The 18263-nt window shown below is 47.0% G+C and overlaps 1 protein-coding gene across 1 annotated transcript in view; it reads right to left on the bottom strand.

The window, feature by feature from the left end:
• The window catches only part of LOC115091562 (transient receptor potential cation channel subfamily M member 2-like), a 246883-nt gene that overhangs the window by 123137 nt on the left and 105483 nt on the right, over window positions 1–18263 (bottom strand). The window contains exon 14 of the mRNA XM_029601742.1: window positions 4739–4868. Coding sequence (XP_029457602.1) covers window positions 4739–4868 — 130 coding nt within the window. The remainder of the gene's footprint in view (window positions 1–4738; window positions 4869–18263) is intronic.

Raw genomic sequence — 18263 nt, 5'->3', positions numbered from 1 at the left:
AAATGACCTGCTTACAGACAACAACCCCGATCTATGTGCCATCACCGAATCCTGGTTAAAAACCACTGACCAGGTTTTCCTAAACCAGCTCCCAACAAAGACATACGACCTCCTCTCCATCCCAAGACCTAAAAAGAGAGGTGGAGGCTTACTCCTGGCAGCCAAAAAAAGACTTAGCCTCAAACTCCAAACCACTCAACCCCCACCCAAGCTAGAAATTGCTCTATTCACATCCAAATCCCTACAAATCTGCCTTGTCTACGCCCCCCCAGGCCTAATTGAACAAGATCCCTCACCTATCACTGAATATTTCACAGTCAATATCAAAACAGACCTGCCTACCATTATACTAGGGGATTTCAATCTCCATGTGGATGCCCACCCTACCACCCCCGCCTGCGAGATTCTACTGGACACCCTCAAAGCCCTGGGTTTCAAGCAAATTATCACCGAACCCACACACAAGGCGGGCCACACACTCGACCTAATCTTTGTGAATTCTAAAATAACCTTTACCACCCCCCCTGTAGTCACTCCGGTACCGTGGTCCGACCATTTCCTCATTAATGCTACCCTTGAAACTAAAGTCCCCACATCTACCACACAAAAACACCATAAAACTATCTCCTTCCGTAAACACTGTAGTATGGAAGAGCTCACCCTAGCTTTCGACAAAATAGCTAATAACATCGATCTCTCCAACCCAGACAGTGCACTCCACTCCTGGAACAATCTTACAACGACCATAGCCAATGAACTATGCCCCATCATCCACAAAGAAATACCCCTAGTACAATTTGAGAAAAGAAAACCATGGTTCTCCACCAATTTAAAAACAATTAAACAAGACCTAAGGGCTAAAGAACGCGCCTGGCGCAAACAACCATCCACTACACTCAAAGCCACTTACAACAACACCTTGCACGCATACCGTCATGCGATTACCCAGGCCAAACGTGATTTCCACGCAGCAAAAATCCATGACTACCAATTCAATGCAAACGCTTTATTCACATACGTCTCAGAGCTCACCAACTCTAATACACCTACTCTCAACGAAACTATCTCCAACAAAAGATGCGAAGAACTAGCTCTCTACTTCAAGAACAAAATAGACAAAATTCTACTTCGCTTCCCTGACAACACCACCCTCCTCGCCCCCCTTCCCAATGACAAAAATGACAAAAAGATTACCCTTAGAACATTTGACCTCACTACCAACATGGAAGTAGAAGCCATCCTAAAAAAGATGAAACCTGCCACACACCCCTCAGACACCATTCCCTCAAAAACCCTCCTCTCCATTACCCCCGCCATCACCAAACCTATTAAGGACCTAATCAACTGCTCCATCACCGCAGGCAGCGTCCCAGACCCATTCAAACTGGCCATAGTCAAGCCTCTCCTTAAGAAACCCACCCTCGACCCCACAGACCCTGCCAACTACCGCCCGATTTCCAATCTTCCTTTCTTATCCAAAGTCCTAGAGAGGGTAATCAACAAACAACTGACTGACTTTTTAGAAGACCACAACATCCTCCACCCGCTACAGTTCGGTTTCTGTAAAGCCCGAAGTACCGAAACCTTACTACTGGCCATGACAGACACCATACTCAAAGGTATGGACCATGGAAACTCGTACCTACTCGCCCTACTAGACATCTCAGCTGCCTATGATACAGTCAACCATCAAATACTAATGACCCGCCTAGCAGAAATAGGTATCGCCGGCACAGCCCTCTCATGGCTCTCCTCCTACCTAACACACAGAGAATACCTAGTAAAAATCGACAAGTACGAATCCTCACACATACCTATCATGCAAGGTGTCCCCCAAGGCTCATCACTATCCTCCACCCTCTTTAATATTTATCTCCTACCCCTATGCCACCTCCTCTCCGACCTAGGCCTGAAATTCTTCCTATATGCAGATGACGTGCAGATCCTCATCCCGTTTCAAAGGTCCATAAGCGAACCTTTGCAACGCTGGGAATCCTGCCTCGCCTCCATAAGCGCCTTGCTATCTGAACTCCACCTAGCCCTAAATACTTCAAAAACAGAACTACTCATTATCTCTAATCAGCCTGAACGTTTCACTCTCCCCACACGACAAAACACTCCCCAGAAGACAACCACAGCCCCCTCTCAGCCCCAGTCTGTAAGAGACCTAGGCGTCTTCATAGATCAGCACCTAAGTTTTAAACCCCACATCAAAGCTCTCCTAAAGGGAGGTTTCTATAAGCTAAACATCCTAAAAAAAACTCAAACCCCTCCTCCACACACACGATTTCCGCACAGTCATACAGACCACTATGCTCACGAAACTAGATTATTGTACTCCCTGCTACTTGGACTCCCTGCCACCACCATCAAACCCCTTCAGATCCTACAAAATTCCATGGCGAGAATCATAACCAGTACGCGTAAAAGGGACCACATCACCCCTATCCTAAAGGACCTACATTGGCTGCCCATTTCCTTCCGCTCACAATACAAAACCCTCACCATCCTTCACAACTCCCTACATAAACATAATCACACCTGGCTCGATGAAATGCCTCGTTTCCGCGCCTCTGACCGCCCCACAAGAACAACCCAGACAGGCACTCTCCACACCCCGTCCCTCAAATCAGCACATTCAACTCACACCAGAGGAAGAGCTTTCTCCGTCGCTGGCCCCACCCTCTGGAACTCCCTCCCCTCCTTCCTACGCCAAGAGTCATCCCTCCACATTTTCAAGAAAGGAGTCAAGACATGGCTCTTCCGACAGGCCTACCCCGACACTAACCAAACTTAACTGCTCCTCCCAACTCCACCCGCCCGACCTTTCACTCCTGCCACCACACCTCTCAGTTCCCCCTGCCCTTTCATCCACCCTTTACTCCCTTCGCCCAACCCATCCCCATCCCCTCTCCCCACCCTAGCCACCCTGAGATCCCTGGGCCACCCGGCCTCCTCCTTCGCCCCTGTACTCCTCTCTCCCTCTACACCCTCAGTTTCCCATTAATTAAGTTATATCCTAGTGAATACCGCCGCCCAATCAATATGGCCGGTTTTCCAATACTTCCTTAGTACTACTTAAGTTAACAGTACCTGTACATATTCCTACTGTACATAGTCTCCCTCTATTCTATTTTATCTTTGTTTTATATTTCATCTAGATATGCCTTTTCCCCTCCCGCTCCCCAGCCCCCCTTCCCACTCCCCCCTATCCTCCCTCCCTCCCTACGACCTTCCTCCCCCCTTTTGTTATTGCTCCATTTTGTTTCATTTTGTATTCTGATTCTTGTTTCTGCTATTAATGTTATTTTGTTATTTTGTTATATTGTTATATTGTTTTATATTGTTTTATTGTATTTCCCGCCTGAGTTCTTTGTAAACCGGCATGATGTGTTTCACGAATGTCGGTAAATAAAAGTTAATTAATTAATAAATAAATAAATAAATAAATAAATAAAGTAAATAAACTTGGCCAGGTAAGTCTGACTGGGAAAACACAACCTTGGTAACTTTAGCCAGGAAAATTCAGTGGCAGCCTTATCTGGCACAAGTTATCCATGTAACGTCCCTGCTCACTGGCCCTGTAAATATGGACCTCACGGTGAATAATATGTTGAAATCCTCAGCTCAGTGTGTGCAGCCGTCACACAAGCCTACAGAATTAATAAGAAGTATTGAGAAAGGAATAGAGAATAAAACTGAGAATTTCATAAAACGTTTGTATCAATTCATGGTGCGACCACACCTCGAGTATTGTATGGTGTTCCTTGTCAGCTCGTGTTGGAAAAGACAGGGCAGAACTAGGAAAGGTGACAAAACTGATAAAGGGTCTGGCTGGAACCCCTATTAGGAGAGGCTGCAGAAGGTTAGGCTCTTCTGCATGGAGGAAAGATGTGACAGACGTCTGTACGAAGTGCATCGTACTGGATGCTCCATAGGGGCTTTTTCTGCCATCAGGATTCTCTGTTTCTATGACCCTTATTTACCCTTTCAAATAATACTAAAACTAGGAAACACAAAGTGAAACTGATAACCACAATCAAGCTGTGGGCTCTGTTTCCAAAGGACATGATGAACGTGACTAACATAAGGATGTTTAAAGGAGTTTGGAGAAGTTTCTAGAGGAAAGTCCATCGTTAGTCAGGCAGATTTGGGGAAACCAACTTCTTACCTCTGGGAATGAGCACCAAGGAATGGATCTATTCTTTGAGATATGCACGATATCTTGTGACCCAGAGTGGCCACGGTTGGGAACAGGAAGCTGGGTCAGCACAGCATTTCTTATGATCTGAACACACCTGTAAGAGTTGTCATGTCTCCCCTGGTATGTCCATAAAATTCAGTGTGCACAGAACTCTGAACACAAAAGTTATTAGGGACACACCCACATTTACACACACACACACACACTTATACACACACACACACACACACTTATACACACACACACACTTACACACACACATACACATACTTACACACTTACACACATACACACACACTTACACACACACACACACATGTACACACACACTTACACACACAGTTATACACACACACTTACACACATACACACACTTACACACATGGACATAGCAACCTTACAAGTCTTCTTTTCCTTTGGAAAGTAGGATAAAAATTGATTAATGATTTTACAAACGTAAAAACAACTTGGAGGGGGGAGAGCTAATAGTGAAATATATAAAGTGAAAGACAAAATTAAAAACCACTATCTTACTGATGGCACGAAGCTCGTATGCATCTGCCAGTACCACCATCTCCTCCAGGTTATCAGTGTCATCCTCTTCCTTGGACAACTCCTTCAGAATTTTACTGCATGCCAAGGCCCCCGCAATACAATCCCGACTCTAGAGGGTACAAACATGTGACATAGGGAAGAGAAACATGAAAGGAGAACTCAAGTTGGAAGAGTCCCCATTCCCATGTCTTCCCCAGAGATTGCAGCTTATAGGATCCCGACACATCATCAGCACAAAGCATGCTTTCTCCAGAGATTGCAGCTTATAGGATCCCGACACATCATCATCACAAAGCATGCTTTCTCCAGAGAGTGCAGCTTATAGGATCCCGACACATCATCACCACAAAGCATGCTTTCTCCAGAGATTGCAGCTTATAGGATCCCGACACATCATCAGCACAAAGCATGCTTTCTCCAGAGATTGCAGCTTATAGGATCCCGACACATCATCAGCACAAAGCATGTTTTCCCCAGAGATTGCAGCTTATAGGATCCCAACACATCATCAGCACAAAGCATGCTTTCTCCAGAGATTGCAGCTTATAGGATCCCAACACATCATCAGCACAAAGCATGCTTTCTCCAGAGATTGCAGCTTATAGGATCCCGACACATCATCACCACAAAGCATGCTTGCTCCAGAGATTGCAGCTTATAGGATCCCGACACATCATCAGCACAAAGCATGCTTTCTCCAGAGATTGCAGTTTATAGGATCCCGACACATCATCACCACAAAGCATGCTTTCTCCAGAGATTGCAGCTTATAGGATCCCGACACATCATCAGCACAAAGCATGCTTTCTCCAGAGATTGCAGTTTATAGGATCCCGACACATCATCACCACAAAGCATGCTTTCTCCAGAGATTGCAGCTTATAGGATCCCGACACATCATCACCACAAAGCATGCTTTCTCCAGAGATTGCAGCTTATAGGATCCTGACACATCATCACCACAAAGCAAGCTTTCTCCAGAGATTGCAGCTTATAGGATCCCGACACATCATCAGCACAAAGCATGCTTTCTCCAGAGATTGCAGCTTATAGGATCCCGACACATCATCACCACAAAGCATGTCTTCCCCAGAGATTGCAGCTTATAGGATCCCAACACATCATCAGCACAAAGCATGCTTTCTCCAGAGATTGCAGCTTATAGGATCCCAACACATCATCACCACAAAGCATGCTTGCTCCAGAGATTGCAGCTTATAGGATCCCGACACATCATCAGCACAAAGCATGCTTTCTCCAGAGATTGCAGCTTATAGGATCCCAACACATCATCACCACAAAGCATGCTTTCTCCAGAGATTGCAGCTTATAGGATCCCGACACATCATCACCACAAAGCATGCTTGCTCCAGAGATTGCAGCTTATAGGATCCCGACACATCATCACCACAAAGCATGCTTTCTCCAGAGATTGCAGCTTATAGGATCCCAACACATCATCAGCACAAAGCATGCTTTCTCCAGAGATTGCAGCTTATAGGATCCCAACACATCATCACCACAAAGCATGCTTTCTCCAGAGATTGCAGCTTATAGGATCCCGACACATCATCAGCACAAAGCATGCTTTCTCCAGAGATTGCAGTTTATAGGATCCCGACACATCATCACCACAAAGCATGCTTTCTCCAGAGATTGCAGCTTATAGGATCCCGACACATCATCAGCACAAAGCATGCTTTCTCCAGAGATTGCAGTTTATAGGATCCCGACACATCATCAGCACAAAGCATGCTTTCTCCAGAGATTGCAGCTTATAGGATCCCGACACATCATCACCACAAAGCATGCTTTCTCCAGAGATTGCAGCTTATAGGATCCCGACACATCATCACCACAAAGCATGCTTTCTCCAGAGATTGCAGCTTATAGGATCCCGACACATCATCACCACAAAGCATGCTTTCTCCAGAGATTGCAGCTTATAGGATCCCGACACATCATCAGCACAAAGCATGCTTTCTCCAGAGATTGCAGCTTATAGGATCCCGACACATCATCACCACAAAGCATGTCTTCCCCAGAGATTGCAGCTTATAGGATCCCAACACATCATCAGCACAAAGCATGCTTTCTCCAGAGATTGCAGCTTATAGGATCCCAACACATCATCACCACAAAGCATGCTTGCTCCAGAGATTGCAGCTTATAGGATCCCAACACATCATCAGCACAAAGCATGCTTTCTCCAGAGATTGCAGCTTATAGGATCCCAACACATCATCACCACAAAGCATGCTTTCTCCAGAGATTGCAGCTTATAGGATCCCGACACATCATCACCACAAAGCATGCTTGCTCCAGAGATTGCAGCTTATAGGATCCCGACACATCATCACCACAAAGCATGCTTTCTCCAGAGATTGCAGCTTATAGGATCCCAACACATCATCAGCACAAAGCATGCTTTCTCCAGAGATTGCAGCTTATAGGATCCCAACACATCATCACCACAAAGCATGCTTTCTCCAGAGATTGCAGCTTATAGGATCCCGACACATCATCAGCACAAAGCATGCTTTCTCCAGAGATTGCAGTTTATAGGATCCCGACACATCATCACCACAAAGCATGCTTTCTCCAGAGATTGCAGCTTATAGGATCCCGACACATCATCAGCACAAAGCATGCTTTCTCCAGAGATTGCAGTTTATAGGATCCCGACACATCATCAGCACAAAGCATGCTTTCTCCAGAGATTGCAGTTTATAGGATCCCGACACATCATCACCACAAAGCATGCATTCTCCATCCAAGAAACCCCAGCCTATCACTATGAAAGAACACTCCATCCCCAGAGAGTACAGCTTGTGTCTTCTACCCACCACTAGCAAAGAGCATTTTTCTCCCCAAAAATGTGGCTTATGACTATCCCCTACTCATCCCCACTCATGTGCCTTCTCCGGAGAGTGCAACTTATAATTGTTGAAAGACCAATAACAGAATTTCTTCCTCTGGCTCAGATAGCAAGAGGTTAACATTCCTTGGATGTATAAACTGACCCCATATGGGAGGGGATGGGACTGTAAGAGCATCTATATAGGGTGTAAGCTTCACAAGTGAGTTGAGTCACCATTTCCTTTCTGCTTTATGATGATCAAATCAACACAATCACCAATTCAAAACCATATAACTGTATATATAATATGCATTGTTTGCCTATTCCAGTTTTCGAAGTAAAGAATCCTTGCATGCTGCCATAGAGGAATCCTGAGTCATTTCTGTTTCACAGAAAGTGTTTCTCCACTTTATACATACTTTGTTCTAACCCTGAACAAGTATCCTCAGCCAGAACTGTTATCAGATTATGGGCCCAGGAAAAGCTGATCCAGGTACAGGCAGAGAGGTGATACAAGCCTGAAGGAAGCTGTACAGAGCAAAGCCAGTGAAGTAGGCAATCTGCTGTGCTCAGCAACAATGAGTAAAACAAAAGAAACAACTCAAAATATGGCATCTAGCACAGAACTGCTGCTGTCACCAAATTAAATGCAAGTAATTGCCACATAAGGAAGTTTATATTTATATCCCACTCACTCCAAAGTTCATGGTGGGGTTTAATAAAAACATACACAAATGGAAATGCTGTTGGGACTTCCGGTGATGATGCAAGCCTAGGTGGAGGTCACAGTCCAGGGCTTCTAGGGGACTGCTCACCATCTGCGTATTAAATCTGCAAAAATTTTGATTCCGATAGCTGAAAGGTGTCAAGGGACTTCACCTGATTGAAAATGGTCTGATTAGTAGTGTGTGAGAAGGACGGCATGGCAACACGGCCAAACAGAACAGCTTTCTCAGGAGGACAAAATGGCGGCGGAAGCTGGAACCTCACAGGAAGGAGTTTCCGAGCCACTTTTGAGTGACATAACCAAGGCAGTATCAGCGGCACTGAGTACACAGTTAAAAAAAATTGCAAACTTCAATGGATGAGTTACATAAGAAATTCTCAAGTCAAAATACGATGCTTGTGGCAATCGATCAAAAGCTGGGCTGCCATGAGGAAAGCTTGTCTGTGTTAGATACTGAAGAGCAGCAACTGCAGAGAAAAAAATGAGCAATTAGGATAGAAATTATAGATGATTTAGAAAACCGCAGTAGTCGGGTTTGCTGGAATTGATTCAAGGGGAGGTCCTGCTGAAATGGTGCAAAATCTGCAGGCCAGGCACTATAGCTTGGCCATGGGAAGGGAGGGATTGTCTCACTTGAATTTTAATGATGAGGAAGACTCCTTTTTTGATACAATTCCTAAGTTTCAGTTTGGATGCACTTGTTGAAAAAGGGGGGCTGATATTCATTGTCAAAAACTGGCAAATATGCGGAGCACAGATCTAGGGAAAGAATTAGATGCTGAGGAACTTTTGATGGCTTTTAAATCCATAAATAAGATGTTGAGTTCTGCAAACCTGTGGGAAATACAGTTTAAACTGCTGATCAGAGTAAAGCTCACAAGATTAATAGGGGATAAAATGAAATTGTGGGAATCTGACTTATGCTTGAAATGCAAAGCATAACCAGTATTTATTCAGCTAATGTTTAACCACATAAGTTACTATCTGGATAAAAATTAGCCAGATAAGTAGTTGGCATTTCGGAGGTGTTCAAGAGTAGGAATAAGTTAGCCAGGAAATTTATTCAGCTAACTACAATATTAGGAAGTTGATTAATAAGTTTTTCAGTTAACTCTGGCTGTACTCTGGAGCAGCTAAAAGTTATCTGGAAACTGAATATCAAAAATAACTTATTTGGATAACTTTAGCAAGATAATTTATCTATGATATCTTGTTTATAATTTAATGCAAACTTTCCCATGATATCTCCCACCCTCATTTAATCCCTTGTTAACATGTTTTATTTGTTCGATGTAAAGCGCCATGCCTGGCGTCTGTTTGCGTTACACTGTGAACCGATGTGATATCCTGGATGAATGTCGGTATATAAAAATTTTAAATAAATAAATAAAATAAATAAATATGATATGTTTTCTTTAAATATTGGCTTCACTGGGGAAGATTTGAAAAATGGTTCAAGTGACTGTAATATTGCTGTGTAGAAAGCCTGATTCTTATTATGCCCTCTTAAATGCACTAGAAACCAGATCAGAATGTGAACTTCCATTGAACTGTTGCGGTTCTGGCCGCGAGCGATGTGGCCAGTCCCTTACCTCCAGTCTCCCGGACCTGCTCCGAGGCCTGATCCGCGGCCTGGTTGGCAACATCCCCGCTGGGGCTGCACCGCGGCAAGCTCTCCCATGGACGCACAACCCCTAGGCACGCACGCGCGCCACTTGGGCGCTTTTCTAGGCCATTTCCCACCAGAGGTGACTCCGCCCAGATCCTGACGTCAGACGCCGCGGCCTTCTTAGCTCGGCTGCAGTCAGCCAGTCTTTGCCTTGCAACGGGTTAGCTTCCTGGTTCCCTGTTGCATTGCGCCCTGAAGCGTCTTGCTTGTCTTCGTCGCTCCATTCCTGCCTGCCTGCTTGCTACAGTACCTGTTTGGTTCCTGCTTGCTACAGTACCTGCTTGGTTCCTGCTTGCTCGCTACAGTACCTGCTTGGTTCCTGCTTGCTTGCTACAGTTCCTGCCTGGTTCCAGTACCTGAGTCTTGCTACAGTTCCTGCCTGGTTCCAGAACTCGTACTCCATTACAGTGTTGTCACTATGTTAGTCTGGTTCCAGTTACCCGTCCTGATCCACCGTTCGCCTAAGTCCCAGTGGCCGGGCTCCTACGGGCTCCTCCCAGGGGGGCTTTGGCTTCCAAGGGTGAAGACAACTAAGTCCCAGCAGTTGGGCTTTTACGGGCTTCTCCCAGGGGAGTGCCAGCTTCCAGGGTGAAGAGCATCTACGTCCAGCCTGATCATCTGCCTCCCGGCCTACTGTTTAAACAGAGACATTGTCCTCCTTTCCTAGTCTCCAGTGGGTCGGCCCAAGGGTCCACTAAACCGAGACTTCCATAACAGATTGCAAGGCCATGGACTCGGCGGATGCGCCTGTCCCCTTGGATTTGCCAGGGTTGGCCCAGCAGCTGCAATACCAAAAACAGTACCTCGATGTCCTTACCGGCTCGGTAGAGGAGTTATCGGCCCATCTTGATGCCGGGCCGCTACTGCCCCAGTCCAGGTACCCGAGGCCTCAGATTCTTCTGTAACGCAGCTGCCGGCACCCGCTCGCTACGCTGGTGATGCAAGAACCTGCCGTGGCTGTCTGAACCAATGTTTTGTGAGGTTCTCTCTGTTGCCCCGGCAGTTTCTCTCGGATGCAGTGAAGGTGGCATACATCCTGTCCCTGCTTGATGGGAGAGCCTTAATTTGGGCTTCTCCCCTCTGGGAAAACAACAATGCTTCATTAACGGACCTACAACAGTTCATCACAAACTTTCGCCAGGCCTTTGACGAGCCCACCCGGGCAACTACCACTACCACTGAGCTGCTGCAGCTTCGACAGGGGGCTCACTCCTTGGCAGATTATGCAATGGACTTCCAGACATTAGCTCAAGAAGTAGGTTGGCAAGATGGTAGTCTTAAGGCCATTTTCCTGGAAAGTCTTTCCTGACGCATAAAGGATGAAATAGCTGCTAGAGACCTGCCAGAGGACCTCAATGCCTTGATTGATATGGCCGCACGCATCGACCGCCGCCTACAACAACGGGCCAAGGAGCAATGCTCTTCTCGCCGTAGTCCGGCTCGTGGGCCGAGACCTGTGCCTTTGTCTAAGATTTCTCCTCCAGACGTTCCCACCTGCGAACCCATGCAGCTGGGATGGGCCCCGCTGTCTGCTGAAGAGAGGCAATGTCGCCGTTCTTTGAAGTTGTGTTTGTATTGTGGTCAGAAGGGCCACTTCTTGGCACGCTGCCAGGAGCGTGTAAAAAACACCAGAGCCTAGGTGGTCGGGAGGAGCTCCTCCTAGGCTGTGTTTCAGGTCTTCAATGCACTGTTCCGATTACCTTGGAGTATCCTGGAGGCTCCTTTGAAACAATGGCGTTCCTGGATTCCCGGACCCAGAGGTAATTTCATCCTACAGGACTTAGTCTCCCAGCTGCAAATTCCTACGCAGAGACAGAAGGTCCCATTACGGATTACCTCTATCCAGGGTACGCTCCTTCCTGGACCTGTCTTGATGTCCACCGCACCCATTACGGTCCGCACCGGGGCGATCCAGTCAGAGGAGATAGCCTTCCTCGTGTTAGACAAGGCTGTCCACCCCCTGGTGCTAGGGTTGCCCTGGTTACAAAAACACTCATAGAAACATAGAAACATAGAAACATAGAAATGACGGCAGAAAAAGACCAAACGGCCCATCCAGTCTGCCCAGCAAGCTTCACACATTTTTTCTCTCATACTTATCTGTTTCTCTTAGCTCTTGGTTCTATTTACCTTCCTCCCCCACCATTGAAATATCTAGCTTGATTAGTTAGGGGTAGTAGGGGTAGTAACCGCCGCAATAAGCAAGCTACACCCATGCTTATTTGTTTTACCCAGACTATGTTATACAGTCCTTATTGGTTGTTTTTCTTCTCCCCTGCTGTTGAAGCAGGGAGCTATGCTGGAAATGCGTGATGTATCAGTCTTCTCCCATGCCGTTGAAGCAGAGAGCCATGCTGGATATGCATCGAAAGTGAAGTATCAGACACATTTGGTTGGGGTAGTAACCGCCGTAACAAGCCACTCACCCACGATCCAGTGGGATACACTACAGATTGTTAAATGGAGTTCCTTTTGCCTAGCCAATTGTATGAAACTGCTTAGAACTCCTGCACTTCTCTTGATGCATTCTGCCCTGGGTCCTCCTGCACCTTATGAGGACTTCATGGATGTATTTTCCAAAGCCAAGGCGGAGATTCTTCCGTAACATTGACCTTATGACTGCGCCATAGACTTGCTGCCTGGTACCATGCCCCCTCGAGGAAGGGTTTATCCCTTATCTCTACCCGAGACCCGGGCCATGTCCGAATACATTGCGGAGAACCTGCCCAAAGGTTTTATCTGCCCGTCCAAGTCACCTGCAGGAGCAGGTTTCTTCTTTGTCAGTAAGAAGGATGTCTCATTAAGGCCATGCATAGACTATCGGGGCCTAAATTCTATTACCAAGAGAGACTGTTATCTGCTCCCGTTAATCCCGGAGCTCCTCGATCGACTCCAAAGAGCAAAGGTCTTCACAAAATTGGACTTGCGAGGAGCATACAATCTGGTCAGAATTCGTCCCGGTGATGAGTGGAAAACCACGTTTAATACCCGGGACGGGCATTACGAGTACCTCGTGATGCCTTTCGGGCTATGTAATGCCCCGGCGGTGTTCCAGCACCTGATGAATGAGGTGTTGCGGGACCTTCTGAACACCTGTGTAATAGTTTACCTCGACGACGTGTTAGTCTATTCCCAAGACCTGTCTTCACATCGTCAACATGTTCGTCAAGTGCTCCAGATTCTCAGGGAGCACTGTCTCTATGCAAAGCTGGAGAAGTGCAGCTTTGAGAAGTCTTCCCTGCTATTCTTAGGCTACATAGTCTCCGCAGAGGGCTTTCGAATGGACCCACAGAAAGTGGCGGTGATTAAGAATTGACCGCGGCCGAGGGGCCTGAAAGCGTTGCAACGCTTCCTCAGTTTTTCCAATTTCTACTGTCACTTTATTCCCAATTATTCTCGCATTGTGGCCCTCTAACTGCCCTGACCCGAAAGGGGGCTAATACAGTAGATTGGCCTGCATCTGCCTGTCAAGCTTTCGAAGCTCTCAAGGAGGCCTTCCTGTCGGACACCTGCCTTCATCATCCGGATCCCAGTCGACCCTTTGTGGTGGAAGTCGATGCCTCCAATGTGGCTGTGGGGGAGGTATTGAGCCAGTACTCTGATTCTGGACAGCTGTTACCCTGTTCGTTTTTCTCAAGGAAATTCTCCCCGGCTGAGAGCAACTATTGTGTTGGTGACAAAGAGTTGCTAGCTGTGAAACTTGCCCTGGAAGAATGGAGACAGTGATTAGAGGGAGCCAATCATCCAGTTACCATTTATACAGATCACAAAAACCTAGCTTTTTTGAAGTAAGCTCAATGCCTGAATGCGAGACAAGCCCGGTGGTCGCTGTTTTTTGACCATTTTGACTTTACCTTGCCCTACAGACCCGGCTCGAAGAACGTCCAAGCAGACGCCCTTTCATGTGCCTCTGAGGTTGAAGAGACTCCTGAGACCCCCCCAATATATCTTGGACCCAGAGAAAGTAAGCCTAGCGATAGCTTCAGTGTACTCTTTTGAGAAGACTGTGGTCCCCCGTCACTCTCGAAGAGCAGTTCTTGATTGGGCTCATGACTCCCTTACAGGGGGCCATGCTGGTTGGAAAGGGACTTTGGATTTGCTAAACCGTTTCTATTGGTGGCCAACAGTGAGACAGGACGTCCAAGCCTTTGTGAGCTCCTGCCCTACCTGTGCGATTCAAAAGCCGCTCATCGGAAAACCCAGGGGTTTGTTGCAACCATTACCCATTCTGGTGGAACCCTGGATGCACATCTCTACCGATTTTGTTGTGGACCTTCCTGCCTCAGAAGGTAATTCGGTCATTTGGTTAACTGTGGACCGATTTTCCAAGATGGCGCACTTTGTCCCTTTGCCAAAACTACCTTCTGCACCCAACCTGGCTGGCTTGTTTGCCCAGCATATTTTCAAACTTCATGGTCTCCCGCAAGATATAGTCTCCGATCGAGGACCACAGTTTACAGCTCGTTATTGGAAAGCCTTATGCAAATGCTTTAAGGTGCAACTGAGCCTGACCTCGGCATTCCATCCTCAAAGTAATGGGCAAACAGAACAAACCAATCGAACCCTGAAGACCTTTCTTCGTGCCTTTGTGAATGAACGACAAGATAATTGGGCCAAATTACTTCCTTGGGCGGAGTTCTCGTATAATAATCACACGCATGCTGCTACTGGACATTCGCCGTTCCTTGTTGTGTATGGGAAGCAACTTTGTCCGCCTTTACCTTCACTAGAACTCAGTGCATTCCCGGCAGTGCAACTTTCAGCTCGTCAACTTCGTTCCTTATGGACCTCCACCCAAGAAAAGATCCGTAAAGCCGCCCTGTCCGCCCAGAAGTGGGCAGATAGGCATCGTCAGCCAGCACCTATCTTCCTCCCAGGAGACCGTGTTTGGCTTAGCACTAGAAATCTACAGTTACGAATTCCTTCCAGAAGACTAGCTCCGAAATTTTGTGGGCCTTTTCGAGTCACCGAACGAGTGGGAGCTGTTTCATACCGTCTGCGCCTACCCTCTTCCATGAGGATACATGATGTGTTCCACGTGTCATTACTGAAGCCGCTTGTGTTATACAGGTACCACTCCCGGGCTCCTGCATCATCAGATCCTTCAGTACCGGACGACGTCATGTATCAAGTGTGCGAGGTGTTGGATGTCCGGTTTCATTAACGCCGATGGGAGTACTTGCTTGCTTGGGAGGGATGTGGACCTGAGGATAACTCGTGGGAACCGGCCCGTAACATCCTCGACAAAGATCTGTTACAGCAGTTCCATTTGGACCACCCCAGTAAACCCAGTCCGGCTAAGAGGGGGTGTAAGAAGGGAGGTACTGTTGCGGTTTTGGCCGCGAGCACCGCGGCCAGTCCCTTATCTCCAGTCTCCCGGACCTGCTCCCGGCTCCAGAGGCCTGATCCGCGGCCAGGTTGGTGGCGTCCCTGCTGGGGCTGCGCCGCGGCAAGCTCTCCCATGGACGCCCAACCCCTAGGCACGCACGCACGCCACTTGGGCGCTTTTCTAGGCCATTTCCCACCAGAGGTGACTCCGCCCAGATACTGACGTCAGACGCCGCGGCCTTCTTAGCTCGGCCGCGGTCAGCCAGTCTTTGCCTTGCAACGGGTTAGCTTCCTGGTTCCCTGTTGCATTGCGCCCCGAAGCATCTTGCTTGTCTTCGTCGCTCCGTTCCTGCCTGCCTGCTTGCTACAGTACCTGCCTGGTTCCTGCTTGCTACAGTACCTGCTTGATTCCTGCTTGTTTGCTACAGTTCCTGCCTGCTTCCAGTACCCGAGTCTTGCTACAGTTCCTGCCTGGTTCCAGAACCCGAGTCTTGCTACAGTTCCTGCCTGGTTCCAGTACCCCTGGTTCCAGAACCCTATCCTTTACAGTGTTGTCACTGTGTTAGTCTGGTTCCAGTTACCTCCTGATCCACCGTTCGCCTAAGTCCCAGCGGCCGGGCTCCTACAGGCTCCTCCTGGGGGGGCTTCGGCTTCCAAGGGTGAAGACACCTAAGTCCCAGCGGTTGGGCTCCTACAGGCTTCTCCCGGGGGAGTGCCAGCTTCCAGGGTGAAGAGCATCTACATCCAGCCTGATCATCTGCCTCCCAGCCTACTGTTTAAACAGAAACATTGTCCTCCTTTCCTAGTCTCTAGTGGGTCGGCCCAAGGGTCCACTAAACCGAGACTCCCATAACATGAACTATGTGAAATAGATGAATTTGTTTGCAGAAATGAAAGATTAAAAGAAACAAAGATATGTACCATGCGACAGCTCTGACAGGGGGAAGGACGGAAAGAAAGAAAAATGCCCAAACTGCTGTTGTTGCAGGGGAAGGGATTTGGGTATGAAAAAATCCCAGAACAGCAAATATTTCTCACAAAGCAAAGATTAAAGTTTATGAGTAGGAATAGCCCAGGAGAGGAAGAAATATCTCCACAGAAGGGGGGTGTAGCTTTTGGGAAATCACAACGCAAGCTATATCATCTTTATGGAAAGATGGACTACTTGAGGTGGAACTATCCTTCCTGGAAACCTGATAACATAAATAAGCTGAAACTACAGAAGCAGCTAAGAGTGCAAGCAGCCATAGAAACACTGAATTGCTTTGGAACTGCATTTTTTAACTCCCTGAGGGAAGTAATATAAGAGGTTGGTGTATTGACTTGGTGTAGTCAGCCTCATGATAAGTAATAAAGATTTTTTCACAGACATTGATTACAGTGAGAAAGATAAAGTGTGCCTAGCAGATGGGAAATACATTTCTTTGATGGACAAAGCAGGACAGATTACATTGCTTTTATTTATTTATTAGAAATATTTTGTACTCCACCTATAATGAAAAAAATCAAGCTAAGCGGATCACACCTTAACATGCAATAATAAACTCACAGACAGAAAAGACAATACACATCTGTTAAAACATAAAAAATAGTGCTTTAAGCTATTTCCTTAAAAGTTTCATATTGGTCAATGACCACAATTCAATAGGCAGATTATTCCATAGCTGAGGTCAAATTATTGACAAGGCTCAATTCCTAGTCACTTGCAGTTGGGCTTCCCCTATAAAAGGAATCATTAGCAATTTCTGACTGGAGGAGCATAATGAATGAGAGCGCTGATAGGGCATAAACATTTTTGCAAAATAAGATAAATGTAGCACTGTTGTACACAGGCACAGAATACTTATGAAAGATCTGATGTTTGTGCCAGATGAGAAGCTTGCTATCAGTGAACTGCTTGACAAGCAAGGACTTCACTGTCCCCTTCTACAAGAACGTATACACGATTAAGATGGGACAAATGTAGAGGCTCAAGGGATTGCGAGTAACAACATACAGAATCATCATGAACCCTACAAATCTCGAACAGACGGGCCCATAAATACTGATGTCAGTGTGGATCCAGATGAGACTGTGGAGCAACCGGCTGAGACAAAGGAGGAAGAGACTTTGAATAGTGCAGAGACTGCCAAGGGAGCAGAGCCTCATGAGGAGCTTATACTCTCGTACATGGCCTAAGTCCAAGAGACAGCAAAACTTTCAACTTGGGAGGGCATCAAGATCCTACCTAGATGTGAAACTAAAAAATGGAAGAGACCAGCGCAGGAAGAAAGCAAGTCCCTTCAGAAGAACAAAACTTGGACTTTTACACGCTTGCCATCAGGGCGCAAGATAGATGAACGTGGACATTCAAGGTCAAGCAGGGGAAGTGGAGAACTACTAGCCAAAGGTTACTTACAGACGTACAGCCAAGACTACGGTGAGATGTTAGCACCAGCAGTCAAGCACAGCACTGGGAGGACCCTACTGTGCATGGCAGCCAACAAAGGCATGGAGATGCTTCACATCCATGTACGGAGACATCAGTGAAGATCTGTACATAGAGGAACTGCCTGCATTCACAGATCCACAGGGCAAACTCTAAAACTGCATCTGTGCTCTAAAGCAGGCTGTGCTTACCCAAGGAAGATATGCGAGGATTAAGGCAGATCCTTGTGCCTACTTCAAACAATAAGGCAGCAGATGGACCTACATTCCAGTCTATGTGGATGACACCCTAATGTAATATGACTCCCAGCTGCACATCCCTGGGGGTCTTACAGCACAGAGCGAGGTGTATCAGGGACCCTACTGACTCCCAGCTGCACATCCCTGGGGTCTCACAGCACAGAGCGAGGTGTATCAGGGACCCTACTGACTCCCAGCTGCACATCCCTGGGGTCTCACAGCACAGAGCGAGGTGTATCAGGGACCCTACTGA

The sequence above is a fragment of the Rhinatrema bivittatum genome, chromosome 5 (genome assembly GCF_901001135.1).
Source record: "Rhinatrema bivittatum chromosome 5, aRhiBiv1.1, whole genome shotgun sequence".
In the NCBI taxonomy this organism is placed as follows: Eukaryota; Metazoa; Chordata; class Amphibia; order Gymnophiona; family Rhinatrematidae; genus Rhinatrema; species Rhinatrema bivittatum.
This window is presented reverse-complemented; position numbering and strand designations above follow the sequence as displayed.